The 15112-nt window shown below is 41.2% G+C and overlaps 1 protein-coding gene across 3 annotated transcripts; it reads right to left on the bottom strand.

The window, feature by feature from the left end:
* Positions 1–44: 44 nt before the first annotated feature.
* Positions 45–14902, bottom strand: capn7 (calpain 7). Of its 3 annotated transcripts, XM_077574565.1 has the most exons (21): positions 14528–14900; positions 14317–14425; positions 13550–13716; positions 13125–13192; positions 12791–13018; positions 11055–11141; positions 10850–10976; positions 10694–10779; positions 9963–10056; positions 9748–9894; positions 9571–9677; positions 9381–9501; positions 9163–9307; positions 8382–8481; positions 8158–8293; positions 8000–8075; positions 7672–7817; positions 6805–6867; positions 6592–6722; positions 3133–3225; positions 45–1516 (listed from the first exon to the last, which is right to left on the bottom strand). In XM_077574565.1, exons 1-21 carry the CDS (start codon positions 14627–14629, stop codon positions 1372–1374), a joined length of 2478 nt encoding a protein of 825 aa, XP_077430691.1. In that variant the 5' UTR covers positions 14630–14900; the 3' UTR covers positions 45–1371. The 3 variants fall into 3 exon arrangements, 1 of the variants encoding a protein (XP_077430691.1); XR_013295199.1 differs by lacking the exons at positions 45–1516; positions 3133–3225 and adding an exon at positions 7056–7171 and having other exon boundaries at positions 6639–6722; positions 14528–14902; XR_013295198.1 differs by lacking the exons at positions 45–1516; positions 3133–3225; positions 6592–6722 and adding an exon at positions 7054–7171 and having other exon boundaries at positions 6805–6869; positions 14528–14902.
* Positions 14903–15112: the final 210 nt, after the last annotated feature.

Below are 15112 nucleotides of genomic sequence, written 5' to 3'. Positions count from 1 at the left end.
GGGCAGGGTCAGGGTTAGGGTTTCAAGACGGGGGTACAGTTGGATGTCTTTCATACGGATTTTAATGAAAGGGTAGAGTTTCAAACAAAGTACAAGATTAGGGTGAGGCATTGAGGCAGGCTGTAACAAAGTTGTGTCAGCTGATGAGTCAACATGTTTTTTTCCCAGGTAGTTTACTTTCACTTTACAGTAAACAAAACTTCAATCGGTTTATTGTTTTGTAAAGTGTTTTCTTGAATGAGCACGTGCGATAAAGAAAACCTCACCTACGATGATGTCACAAGACAGCAAAACTTTCCTGTTAACGAAAATAGTCACGTGACATGACGTGACACGCGCACGTTGCAACTTGTCTCAAACTGACAGACTGACCCTGTCACGATGCACGAAACATCAGGAGGGTCACGTGACATGACCTCACGAGAACGTGGGAAAATAAAATGACTACCGAGTGTGTCAAGTTTACATTTCCAGTTAGGTGGACATGACAATGAATCACATTTTGTGGTTACATGTGATCGTAATCTGTGTAAATTACAAACTCTCATTTAAACCCCGACTTTTGGAAGGTTTCCGCAAGCGTTCTAATTTATCCGGACGCGGCATGCGGATTTTCATGAAACTGAAAAAAAAATACACGAGCCGGACAGGAAGTCGAGCTTTCGGCACTAAGGTAGATCTGGTATATTTCAAAATAAAACCGTTTGCGAGCTATTTTTTGGGGGGAGCTAACTACGTAGCATGACATGAGTCGGACATTTAAAACAAAACAAAAAACGAGCTCAGAATAAATTAAACATGACAAAATAACACTATTTAAACACAAAACGTACAGGAGAAGAGCCATGGTAGAAGTCCCAGAATATAAATAATGTCCAAAAGCATATCGATCATGTGACAACAGGCAAGTGTGGCTATTGTTTCCCAATAGGACTCGATATACACGGTTGTTATCGCGTGAACTCAACTCTCCAGCGTGAACCCCCGTGATCTTGTGGTCTGGCGGATGCAGATTTCCGAACACAGAAAGATCACGCAATGCATGCGGTGTGAATTGGGCGTAACACTTTAAAACGCTAACCCTACTTTTCAAACTTAATTAAAAACCCTACCTTGAGCTTGAATAATTTATTGCACGTGCAAGGATTGAGTCCAGCCATTTGAGCCAATGACATACAGTACATACATATGGATTTAATGTGTCTCCATAATACATAATAACAGACAGCCATATTCCATGACGTGTGATTATTTTGTCTTTAAAAAAAAAAGAAGAAAAAAAAGAAAAGAGGTGGTTAAATAAAAGATTGGCTTTCTGACATGTTAGGTCCACTTGTGATTGGCGGGTTTTCCATGGTGGCCGAAGACCAATCATTGCAGCTGAGCCACTTTGAGGGGGGCGGTGCTGGCGAAGTCCAGGAAGAAAGGTCCTTCCTGTTTGGGCAGGAAGGTGGTGGGCACCACGTTGTACACGCCCGCCGGGACGTGCTCCGCATCCATGTAGCAGAAGCCACACCTGCCGGTGACGATGCCAAAAACAAGCACACACGCAATGAAGATGATGTCAGATGGGAAACCAATGTGTTGCGTCAAAACAATGACTGTATTTGTGTATTCGAAATACGGACCTTTTCTTGAAAGCCTAATTTGAAAGTGAAACTTTTGTTTGAAACCATAAATCTTGTTTAAAGCTACAATCCTGTCTTGAAACCCTAATTTAAATCTGTACTTCATGTTTAGGACCTTAAAACAGACGTGAAAGCCTAAAAGAAGGCTCACAACCACCAATCTGGAACCTTAAACCAGGTTTAAAACCCTATTTTAAAAAATCCCAATTCTTGCTTAACATCCAAACCAGGGTTAGGGATTGAAATTTGGGTTTTAAAACAGGATTAGGTTTAGAGATTTAAGACTGGTTAGGATATCAAATTAGGGTTTTGTCAACTTCAGGTTTTCAACGAAAGGTTGGGGTTTAAAATTAGGGTTTCAAGACTGGGCTCGGGTTGTAAAATTAGGGTTTCAAGATAGTGTTAGCTTTTCAAGTTATGCTTTCAAATCTGGCTTTGGGTTTGAAACAAATATTAGGGTTTTTAAGTTAGGGTTTATTTTAGTCTGGTTCCTGATAACGGATGGCATTTTAGAGTTTCAAATTCGGCGTAAGAGCAATTATTTAAAACCCCAACCCAGGCTTGAAATCCAAATTTTAAACCCCAACTTCTTCTCAAAAACCTGTAGATGACTCAAAATCCTCATTTTGATACCATAATCATAGTTGAAACCCTAAATTAAAAACCCCAAACTTGCCTTGAAAACAAAGATGACTAAATGCTAATTTGATACCATGACCAGGCCTGAAACCCTAACCTTGCTTTGAAAACCTAACAATGACTAAAAATTCTAATTTGATACCCAAACCAAGCTTAAACTCTAAACGTAATCCTGTTTTAAAACCCAAATTTGACAGTAACTCTATCTTGAAATCCTATTTTGAAACCCAAACCATTGTTTTAAAATTCTAATTTAAAACCCTAACCTTGACTAAAAACCCAATTTAAACCCTAATCCTGTTTTAAATCCGTATTATGAAACCCTAACCCTGCCTTAACTCATTCACTGCCATTGACGGCTACAGACGTCAAAAATTCATTTGAACAATTTCTATTAGTTTAATTCTTTTTGTCCCACTTTTGCTAACAAAAGTATGAAAACCTAGATTTTTTTTTGTACATTCAGAACAGATATAAAATTTGTGATTAATCGTTAGTTAACTAGTGAAGTCATGTGATTAATTAAAATAAAAAATTATACAGTAAAATACAGTAATTAAAAAAAAAAAATTATTAAAAATGAGGGGCGTCGGACGATTAAAATTTATAATCAAAACTCACGATTAATCACAAATTTTATCTGTTATGTATGTTGAACAAAAAAATGTTTTCTAGGTTTTCATAAAAAAACGGGGGAAAAAAAGTTAAACTAATAGAAATAGTTCCCATGAATTTTTGACGTCTATAGTCGTCAATGGCAGTGAATGAGTTCAAAGCCTAATTTGAACGTTACACTAGACATGCTAGCTAGTGAAGTGAAGTGACTGAAAGTGTGCGTGTGTGTGTGTGCGTGTGTGTGTCATACCTGTAATCTCCGCTGCTCCTCTTGGAGGTTGAATTGGGGCCGGCGTCGCTCGTGGCGGACACGGTGACCATCTCGAAGCCGACGCTGTATTGCCTGAGTGAGTACACGCAACTACTGTCAGCACGCGTAACGTACATATCACTAATTAGAACACATGTACTGCACGTGTCAATGTCCCTTTTTACTTTCTGAACGTAAACCGGATTGTCTCAAATGGGAGACCCTTTGAAATCTGGGTGAGCCATCGGACGGCGACAAAGACGCGTTGTCCTGAGTGGAACATGACATCACATGGTCATCTTTTGTTCCCGCTTGACGGATGTGTTTAAAAAAGCGACTGTTGATCTTGCAAGTCAACAACAAAGAACACACAAAAAGACACTCAGAGGCCGTAAATGAGCGTCTGGACGCTTTAATCAAATTAGTAGCAGACATTGAGCTCGGGCAGATACAAGTTCAACCTTGATTTATTTGCCCCTTTAGCCGTCTGCTGCATTTATGTAATTTGTTTTTGTTTTGGTAATATTGAATGTGTCCTTGCAGATTAGATATTAAGAAAGCGGGTGCCATAAAGTCATACAAATATTTTTTTTTGTCAGTTTTGTTGTGCCAATGCAAATTCTTTCCAAACTTTTGTCTTATTTTCTCATTTCCAAATTGACATCTGTAAATATTTCTATAATATACTCTAATCCATGAAATCGACCATTTTAATTCCTTGTTATGTACTGGTTTGAACCATCCAATTTGGGCAAAATAGATTACATCATTTGTCATTTTTTGGGTAAAAAAAGAGCAATTTCATGTAATACTAAGCTTGTGAAAGAAAGTTTAATTGCTTGCTGCTTTCCAATGCAGCAAAACAACGAACAATTTTGAGCTTTGGAAGCTGACCAGGAGGACAAGAATGACATTTTAATTAGGAAGCGATAGCTCCCTCTGCTGGCTGTAGAAAGGCAATACAGTACAATTAGAAATATATTTCTTGCTCCGTCTTAAATATTAAATATTCGAGTAATGAACTCTAAATGGTGGCAGCGAGCGAACTCATCTCATCTCGTTCCCAACAAGCAGCAGTTCTGCAAATAGTGAACAATTATTTTAAAAGACGCTTCAGGCTGTTTATTGCCACTCTCAGATAAAGTTGACAGGAAAACCAAACATTACCCAACAAAAATGACACACCATGTATTTAAAACAGCCACATAACTTTGTCCTTTGAGCGTCTGCTAGCTTAATGCTAACACACAAAACAGCCACATAACTTTGACCTTGGAGCGTCTGCTAGCTTAATGCTAACACGCAAAACAGCCACATAACTGTCCTTGGAGAGCGTCTGCTAGCTTAATGCTAACACGCGATGCAAACCGACCATTGAGGGGCTAATTCAGCAACGCATTTAGACAGATAATATGCTAATATTCACAGGCATACATTATATTCTTACATGTCTTTATTAAATGACAAACATTATTGCTGTTTACTGAGCAATTGTGATTGGCTCCTTCGTGTACATCTGTATGTGGAGTGTGGACGAGTTTGACTTTTTAGCACATCCACCTCACAGTTTTGAGGTTGGGGGGTTCGAATCCAGGTTCTTCAGCCTCCCTGTGATAGTTTTTGTATGTTCTCCCTGTGTTTGCGTGGGTTTTCTCTAGATATTCCAGTTTCATCCCCTATTTGGAAAATATAAGCTAGGAAGCTTGAAACCATTAAATTGGAAGCGTTCGTGGAAGACAAACAAAACACAGTATTTTTGAGTTCCTGGTAACCAAAAATAAAGCGATTGCTCAGCAACCGCATAAAAGCCAAGCTTTGTCTGATAAAACTCATGTAAATTGGATTTGATCTGCTCATCCATGCGTGCCATTGCGTTTAGAATTTGCGACAGCAGATCAGGAAAAGCAGGACTATCACAGTATCACAAAATGACCCATGAGACCCGTTGGTTCGAGGCTTCATAAATCACATTTCATCTTTTTGCATGCGCAAACCGTCAGGTCTAATTTTGTAACTGGCCACAAACAAGCTGATAGTGTTGGAAAATTTAACAACACCTGAAGAGTTAATTGATCCAAAACTGATCATCTATTTACTACTAATACCAGTAATGTATTTCTGTTCATCAATTTTTGCCATTGACGAATAGGGTCAAGCAGGTGAATGAAAACAGTTTCATTCAAATCAAATTAAAACTTGTAGGTGTGGTGAGTCAGCATTATTGCTCTTCGTCCGTCCATTGCGTGCAAGGTGACAAAAGTTGAATGTACAACTATAGAAAATTCATCCATCAATTTTCCAAAGCGCTTATTCCTCACAATTGTGTCAATGCAAAAAAAAAAAGAAGACGAAGAAAGGAAACAAACAACGCCACAAGATGGCTTATGTAAATCTGCATGAGGGCGGTGTGAAATGCGTTACGCACGCACGCACACACACTGGATTATTTGGAAGTTGATTGTGGAACCGGGAGAAAAAGATCCTGTCGATAAGAGGATGATTCAGCAACTTTGTGCACTTGCTCGGCGCTTCTGTCCTTGTTGAGTTCTCATGATACATGACTAGCGCATGGAAATCTGTGAACCCCAGTAGGGTTCATGGTTCGCGCCACTTGGATATCGCAGATGCCTATGAGTATTGCTGTATGCTCCATTTGTATGTGTAGCTTCTTGTAATAAAAAAGCAGCTGTATTAAGTTTTAGAACTACCGTTAACATCATTGCTAGTTTCTGTTAGCCGGTTTATGAGATTTTGTATTGTAGGTTAGCATTAAGCTAGTGTTTATTACATAAAATTAGATGGTTTGGGTGAGCATTTTGGTGTTGGAGAAAAGTAGAGTAACGTTATTGTACATAAAAAAAGAAAACATTTAACTATGAATGTTAGCGTTACTTAATATGTACTTAGTTAGTTAGTCAACTGTGACTAAGAAAGCTTCCACTATATGTTGGAGGACATAAAAAAAAGTGCAGATTGTGGAATTTAATTGGTGGCCTCTTTGTATGGCACATTACAGCCACCTACAGGACCAAAGTGGAACAGCGACCAACCAGATCCAGATTCTTACATCGTGTGGGAGTCACTATTGTGACATACATTAGAGCCACCTATTGGCCTAGAGTGGAATAGCATTTTAATTTTTGCTGGTTATAGTCACACTTGTATACTAGAAAGAGAGAGAGAGAGAGAGAGATAAAGAGAGAAAGAAAGAAAGAGAGAAAGAAAAAAGAGAGAGAGAAAGAGAAAGAACGAAAGGGAGAAAGAAAGAAAAAAAGAAAGCTTGTTGTATGTGACAATAGAGCCACCTATAGGCCTGGAGTGGAACAGCATTGTTCGCATTGAATGACTGATGCGAATGAGTTAATGCTGATTTATTCTCCCCAAATACAAAGAAGAAAAGAGAGATTTTGGACCACAATAAAGATGGCGACGCTGTCGTAGCGGGTACGGCTCACTGACCTGGAACCTCGCAATTCAATGAGTAGCGGCCCGGACCGATCCAGCTGCAGTTGGTAGATGGGATTGTTCTTGTACGTGTCTTTGTAGTTGCCGCAGCCGCCGGCACTTGCGTCCTTCCACTGGCCGTTAATCTAAGCACCATGACAAACACACAAAAATGACAAAAACACACACTTACAAAAAAAAACACACGTTCCTGTTTGCGTTACTTACCCTTTTGGTGTGCGTGAAAGGATTCGGGATCTTGGAGAAGTTGAATTTGCAACCAGAGTAAACCTGCAGAAAATGGACAAAAATAAATAATCTTGAATACAGATTCACACTAGCAGTTAGCATTAGCATGGTAGCATCTCAACACCCTTTTGCTCACTGCACATTTGAGCCTCCACAATGACTTTTCTCATTCTTTTCATCCATGTTATGGTTTCTTATACGGTACGAAGTAGGGAAATTTTCTTTCCTACACTCTGGGCTCCACTTCCGCAGGTGAAGCCGCTCGCCCTTTCGCAGCACCCTAGCTCCATCCCTGGTCTTCCAGTAACAAAAGCCGGACGTGCCATTAGAGCAGCGGTATATTAAGCTGTGAAAAAAGCATAATTTGTCTCCCTTAAATCTGTGCGTGTGTGTGTTTTTTTCCCAGCAATATCATGATAATATTGATCGTTTCGCTCACTATCATCGTGATATTTATCATGATTTACAGCGAAGGCATGGTTGTAGCTTTTATATAAAAAAACAGCCTAAATTCGTCTTTGTGAAACAAAAACAAAAAACGTCACACGAAGACACAAAAAGCACCAAAACAACAAGAACAAAGACAGCATCTGGAGCAGAACAAACGTTATTGGACGCGGAGAATTTGTGTGTTTTCGCATCAAATCTGCTCCGAAAGATCAAACATGACTCCCGCCCAGTCGAGATTTATTCTCAAAAACACTTCCCATCCAGACGAATCCTTCCGGTGAGTTCTACTTCTTCTCTACACAAAAGGTGCATTCACACTTCAAACTGGCTTTCCGTGCGAAAAAAGATTCCCTTCGCGTTTTTCCCTTTTTTCGCAAACACGTTTTCGTCTCCTACCCTCAGCGTGTAGTTGATGGTGTTCTGCTTCTCGTACTGCGACACCACCAGCGTGAAGGTGTGCGAGCCGGCGCCGGTCAGACGGATCTTGGCCAGGTAGTGGGGGCTGTTGATCCGAATGCCGTCGATGTAGGGAGGGGGCTCGGCTGAGAGGACGGGAATCGTATTGACGGACACTTCATTAGGTACATAATCTGATGACGGCTAATGCGGAAGTATTAATTGTGCATGAAAAATAATTAATTAATTAAATAATTAATTCTTGGTAAAATATGAACTTTTTACTGCTAAAAAATGGCTCAATGAGGAAAACAGGAAAACTTCAGACCTGGATAGTAAACCTTCTTCCCGTCCGTTTTGTAAACAACCAACGTGATGAACTCTCGGTTCTGCGCAAAGTCTTCCTGTATCACAAAAAAAAAATAAAAATACATCTCATGAAGCACGTACAGACCAAGTCCTCCTCGTTCTTTCTTTCTGCGCTACCTTGTCCGTGATATGTCTGGAAAGCAGCACCCACACTGCAGCGCCCCCTGCTGGACTCTGCACCTCCAGCTTGTACTGGGGATTGTTGGCTAAACTGTAGACGTCCTTGGCCGGGCCTTGCTTTCCATCCCAGCTGCTGCACGGCACACAAAAAAGCACAAGACACACTTCAGGGTTGGTCCGAGAAAAATAACTTGCTACAGTTGTTAGGTTTGCACACAAACCTGTGGATGCAGGTAGATTCCTTAAAGAGGGAGGGGTTCCAACTCAGGTAAATGACATCATAGTATTGACACAAGTCCTCCCAGGCGATCCAAAACACACCTGAAGAGACAAAAGTATCATTTAGGGATATTGGGCATCTTGACGAATATCGGTATCGGCCTTTTTTTTTTTTTTTTAATCTGACGGTTGATAAAAGGTAAATGTAAAACCATTTTAATCTCAGGGAACTATTAAATGTTCAGTTAACTTTATAAGAGATGCTGCTGACCCTGGGAACTTTTTGTTTGACATTGAAACAAAGAAATGTGAAAGTTTAAGATTTCAGGTATTTTTTAATTTTAGAAACAAATATTTACTGTTGAAAACTAGAGAGCTATGATATTTATCTCATTCCCTCCCAGCCATTTTCACTGAAGCAATCTCCTATTCACAAATCTGTTTCAAACAGCTTTTTTCAACATGGCCCTGGTTGATCTCCTATACTCTGCTGCCACCTGCTGGCCGTTTTTGTTCTCTTCAGTTCAGAGGCTGCATCAAACACTTCTATATGCTCTAGCATTAAATAAACAAAAACCATAAAAACGTATAAATACGTCTTTGGGACACTTAATTATTTATACGTTTTTGGGAGCAAATGATGTAGATGAACTTTTTAAGACTTACTGATAACCTTTTTCTTTTTTTTAGACATTTAAAAATGAATTATATTTAAAAAAAACTGCAATTTACACCCTTTCTATTAACAAGTCAAGCAGAACGTCATCATCCCCCTCCCTATACCATTATCAAACTTCTGCGCCGTCTTGGGGTCAAAGTTGAGGTATTTGAGGAGCTCGGGAGTCCAGTTCTTCTCGTCGCGCTCGCTGTAGCGTCCCTTCCATCGCAAGTGGCTCCACGGGTTCTTCAGCTGAAGGAAGCGCATGTTCTACGAGAGGCGGCGGCGGCGGCGGGTCAGGAGGAGGACTTTGGATCCTGATGCTGCGTTGCGGATGTCTGACCTTGTATTCCCTGATGTCGAGGACTGCATAGGCGTGAGTCGGCACCAAGCCCCATTGCTCCCCTTCCTCCTCCGTCATCACGCCGGTTGCCGTGGTGACGAGGACGTCGCCCCTGTGGAACCTGCGGACGCAAAGACTCACGTTTGGAAAGCGACAAGGTGACAAAAGGCGGACGCGAACGCGAGGCGACCTTTGGAAGAGCATGCGGAAAGCGTCGTCCTTGCTGAAGGACTGATTGTCCGAGTGCATGGCGATGCGTTCGGGGATCCAGCCGGTGAGCGCGTGAAGATCGATGTTCTGAGGGGAAAAAAGCAGATGGTGAGGAATACGTGGAGAGGGTGAGAGGAGGACGTAGAAAGCCGCCTACCGAGTTGGATCCGGGGAAGTCGTACCCTCCCATCACCTTCATGTAGGCCTTCTCGATGAGCGACACCCACAGCTCGTTCTTGTTGCTGGAGTACGAGCACAGCAGCTCGCCGCCGCGGTCCACCGGCAGGAAGTCATCGATGATCACCTGCGCAAGGAGACGCACCCTGGTTGTCTCTTTCTGTCTTTCTCTTCTTTTCCGTGTGGCGTCTTTACCTTCCTGGGAACGCCGTTGATGTGCAGCTTGACCATGTACTTCCCGCACGGGTTGTACTCGGGCTCGCCGCGTCGGTTCTGAGGGTAGATGATGCTGGAAGACATCATCAGCGCGACATGTCAGGGTGGGGCTGGTTTTATTCGGGTGGCAACTTTTGAATGAAGTCAAGCGAAGTGAGAGAGGATGAAATGGAACAGGAGATTTGAACCACTTCTGTATGCGTACTCACCAATAGACAAACTTAACTCATTCACTGCCATTGACGGCTATAGACGTCAAAAATTCATTTGAACTATTTCTATTAGTTTTTTTCCCTGCTTTTGTTAACAAGCGTATGAAAACCTAGAAAAAAATGTATTGTACATTTAGAACAGATGTAAAATTTGTGATTAATCTTGAGCTAACTAGTGAAGTCGTGATTAATTACAGTTACAAATTTTAATCGCCTGATGCCCCTAATAAAAAAAAAGAAGAAAAGATTATTAAAAATTAGGGGCGTCAGACGATAATTTTTTTAAATGTAATTAATCGATCAATCACAAATTTTATATCTGTTCTAAATGTACAATAAAAAAATCTAGGTTTTCATACCCTTGTTAACAAAGGTGGGGGAAAAAAGTGAAACTAATAGAAATAGTTCAAATGAATTTTTGACGTCTGTAGGCGTCAATGGCAGTGAATGAGTTAAGTTTAAACTTGGAAAAAAAAATTCTTAAGTCATTCAACCTACCTGGTGATGAGTTTCTTGTTGTAGCGTCTCTCATAGGCGGCGCTGATAGCGAGCGAGGCTACGAAGGAACAGTCGGACACCACCGTCTGAACGTCAAAGCGCTCGTGTTAAACCAAAATCAAAGAAAGCCAGACCGAAAGAGTCTCCATTGCAGACCTGCTTGATGCTAAAGCTGGACACAGACATGATCATGGTGGGACTGGTGCAGATCTCGTCGGGTCGGACCCAGCGGGAGAAGATGACTTTTTGCTTTGGCGACAGAGCCAGGGTGCCCAATTTGTCCCTGGTGGGAAGAATAAAGAAAACAAAAAAGACGTTGTAGCCTGGAACAGATGATGACGCGGCTGAAGGCTTGACTCACGAGAAAGGCACGGGAAAGGCGAAGCGCTCCTTGAGGTCCACGCTCATGAAGGGGACGTAGGCGATGCCGTTGATTGTCGACGTGCTCCTGCAAAGGACGTCAACGGCAGAAAAAAATACCAGAGGTGTCAAAATTTGTGTGGTCATTTTGAGTTAATTTAACTCATTCATTGCCATTGACGGTTATAGACGTCAAAAATTCTTTTGAATTATTTCCAACAGTTTAACTTGTTTTCCACTTTTGTTAACAAGAGTATGAAAACCTAGATTTGTTTTTATTGTACATTTAGAACAGATGTAAAATTTGTGATTAATCGTGAGTTAACTAGTGAAGTCATGCGATTAATTACAATTAAAAATTTTAATCGTCTTGACATAAAAAAAAAAAAGATTATTAAAAAATTAGGGGCGTCAGGCCATTAAAATTTGTAATCGTATTTAATCGCATGACTTCACTAGTTAACTCACGATTAATCACAAATTTATATCTATAAATGTCCAATATTTTTTTTTCTTGGTTTTCATACTCTTGTTAACAAAAGTGGAACAAAAAATGTTAAATAATAGAAATAGTTCAAATGAATTTATGGCAGTGAATGAGTTAAGTTTCTTTAACACCACTAACTTTTTAAATGTGTGATTAATGGCCGCCCCTTTCTTGGAAAGCCTGTACTGGGGGAATTCCATTCGTAACGCAGCAGACACGTCCACGTCATAAATTTAATAATAGTGCATATATTTGTGGAGACTGGGGTCAAGTTGTTTTTTACAATTTTAAAAATGTGAAATTCTGCACATTTTTACTTCCTGTTAAATAGACAGCTCTTAATATAAAAAGAAAAATGTACTGAGCTGTCACCAATGTCTTACAAATGCAATTATGCCATCTAGTGGCAGAAAATTACCTCAACACAAATCAACATCATCCTCGTTTTTTACAGTACAGTACATATTTTTAACTAATTTGCTCCCAAAAACGTATAAGTACGGTCTATTCTAAATATTACCATGCTCCCAAAGACGTATTTATACTTTTTTTTTTAATGCTAGGCTTTGATAGAGCCTCAGAACTGACGAGAATGCTTGAAGCAATGGTAGTAATTACAACAACGGCCAGCAGGTGACAGCAGAGTATAAGAGATCAACCAGGGCCATGTTGGAAAAAAAGTTGTTTTAACTACAGTTTAAAACAGATTTGTGAATAATGATGATATATGCTATATTCTAATGCTAATTGTTGCAAAATGAAATCGGGTAGAAATATACTTTTTTTTCCTGCTGAAAGAAGAAACTCTAATCTTTCTTTTGGTAGGTCGGGAGCGAAGGGGCTTGCTTTAGTGAAAATGGCTGGGAGTGAAGGAGTTCATTTTAACTCAATTTTATTAATTGTTATGAAATTACTGTATCAATGACTAAAAGATGCAGACATATTTCTATTAGTTTAACATTTTTTCCTCCACTTTTATGTTAACAAGAGTATGAAAACTTCCAAAAAAAATGATGGTACATTTTATTGTCCATTTAGAAAAGATAAAATTTGCGATTAAGCTTGAGGTAACTGTTGAAGTCATGTGATTAATTATGATAAAAAATAATTGCCTGACACCCCTAAAAAATACATACTGTAAACGTGTTGTAAGGAACACATAGAAAAACATGAGGAGAACACGTAGAAGAACGTAAGGAACACAAGCAGAGGAAACACATTTAGAAGAATGTAAGGAAAACACGACTGACCTGAGGACCTCGATCTCGTCGGACGAGTACCGCTGGCCGTGCGGTTCACTGGACTGGACGGCCCTCATCGGCTGAGGTTGCGGGCGGTCGTTGAGAGAAAAGTCGGGACCCAGCGGGAAAAACTGGCGGACGGGTGCCGACGGGCCGGGCTTCACCCCGGACGGTCCCGCCCTGTCCTGAGTCTGTGACGGACCAGACTTGGACTGTGATTGTTTGAGACCTTCAGCCCTGAGGGACACCGCGAGATTTTCGTCACGTCACATTCGCGACGGCAGGGACATTAAACATGGACAGAACGTCCACAAACATTCGCAATTGTTCTGTTGAAACCAACCTGTCTAAAGCCTGATGGGCCAACTGCTTCAGTTTGGTCTGCATAGCCTGGTCGGACGTCTCGTTGGACTGTGAAGAACATGAAGAGACACATGGAAAAGCACATGAGGAACATGTGGGAGAACATGAGGTGCAACAACAAGAAATGCAGAAGATGAGAACAATGTGGAGGGACACTTGCCCAAGACTAGGAGTATAACATGAAGAACGTATGTAAAGAACATGAGGAGAACATGAGGGACACACAGAAGAACATGTTGAAGAACATAAGGAGCAGGTGCAGGAGAACAAATGTAGAAGAACACGCAAAACAATAATAGAAGACCACTAAGAGACACAAGTAGAAGAACATAAACCGCCACATGTAGTAGAACACGAAGAGACACATGTAAGAACGTTCCAAAGAAGACGAGTCAGATTACCGACCGTCTTGATGCAGAGCTCTACGGCCTGAGTGTAGAGCTCTACGGCTTCGTCGTCATTCCCCTTGTCGTCCTCCTCAAAGGCCTGCGTGACCAGGAAGTGGGCGCGCTCCAGGTCCACCTGATGACGAGATTTGAGCGGGTCGCTCTTCTGCGCCTCCGCGGCGCTCACTGGCGGGAAAAGACGGACATTTTAGGATGGTGGAAAATAACACCAGCGGGGACCGTCTGCAAATGGCGCAGTTCATTCTTTTACGATGTCAAACTTTATTATGTGTCACCAAACTAGAAAGCATTTTTTCATTTTTATTTAAATACAAATTTTCAGGCTTTCTCTAATGGTGAAAAACATAGAAGCAACATAATGCTTTCACTAGAGAAACATCTTTCTCATCACAACTAATACCAGGAAAAGTTGACTGTTACAATAAAAATATGTAAACCACCCAGTTTCCGCAACACCCAAGCGCACACACATTCATTCTTAGCGTGTGAGGACAGTCACGGAAAAACCAAGTCAGACAGTCTCTGAGCAAACACTTCCTTGTAAGCAAGTCTGACGAAAGTCGCCATTAACATTCACACACAAAATATCCGTCTTGAAACAACATATTGAATGCAAACAAAAAATATCACATGAGCAATTTATTTACTAATAAAAAAAAAAGGCAACTAATACACATGACATGGGTGACTGTTTTGTTTTGACTATCAAATTGTATTCTATAATGAGCTTGTAGTGTTGTTTGTGTGTGATTGAGATGGACATACACGCATTGTGGAGAGTCTGCACTCGATCCAGATACTCGTTGACTTTGTCCTGGATGCCGTCCATCTTGGATCCCGCCATGCCGGCGTAGATGAGTGCCTGGGCGGCTTCCTGAAGCGAACAAGTCAGGCTCTTCAACACGGAGGTAGTTGACTGACTCTTCCACGCACACTGCTGACGAGGAAGCAGCTGACATTCGCTCCACGTACTCACCTTATAGTAAAACATCGCCTCGTTGTATTTGCCATTCTGGTCGTATGTGACCGCCGTTTTGGCGAATTTGATCGCGTCCAGCTCCAACGCTATACTATCCATTCTCAACACAACTTGTTGCTGACGGGGGGACTACAACAAGCTAGCCGCGAAAACAAACTGTTAATTCCGTTCACGTGGACCGCAGGTAACTTCACGGATGCGCACGCAACACGGCGACATAGTGGCGCTAATGTTAAACTAATGTCATGGATCTTATGGCAATCACTGCTCGGGTGAAGTCAATCTTTCTTTGCCACTTTTGACAGATGTTTACCGGGTCAAAACAAGCGCCGATGCTTCCGGGAACGCGGCTCGCGCCTGCGCAGTAGGGTATGTGGGCGAATGTACATGTGACGTTCAGGAACTTCAGGTAATGTAGAAAACTGCAAATAGTCAATCTCGGTAACCTTTCGTGGAGGGGGCTAGAAGACGGTGGCATAATGGCGTTGATGTAGATCCTAGAAGAATGACGTCCTTTTGTCGTCATCGCTTTCCAATTAAGTGTATCCTTTCGTTTTTCGCTTTTTGCGTCAAAACAAGCAG

The sequence above is a fragment of the Vanacampus margaritifer genome, chromosome 9 (genome assembly GCF_051991255.1).
Source record: "Vanacampus margaritifer isolate UIUO_Vmar chromosome 9, RoL_Vmar_1.0, whole genome shotgun sequence".
NCBI lineage: Eukaryota > Metazoa > Chordata > Actinopteri > Syngnathiformes > Syngnathidae > Vanacampus > Vanacampus margaritifer.
Note: the sequence above shows the minus strand (reverse complement) of the source record. Positions and strands in the feature narration are given on the sequence as shown.

What these genes read in the sequence shown, in the direction of transcription:
- capn7 (XM_077574565.1), bottom strand. Translation starts at nt 14,629, where the DNA reads ATGGATAGTATAGCGTTGGAGCTGGACGCGATCAAATTCGCCAAAACG. An exon ending in GACGAGATCGAGGTCCTCAG is followed by an intron (nt 11,142 to 12,790) that starts GTCAGTCGTGTT and finishes CGTCCTTTGCAG; the next exon opens with GAGCACGTCGACAATCAACG. An exon ending in CCAGACATATCACGGACAAG is followed by an intron (nt 8,076 to 8,157) that starts GTAGCGCAGAAA and finishes TTTGTGATACAG; the next exon opens with GAAGACTTTGCGCAGAACCG.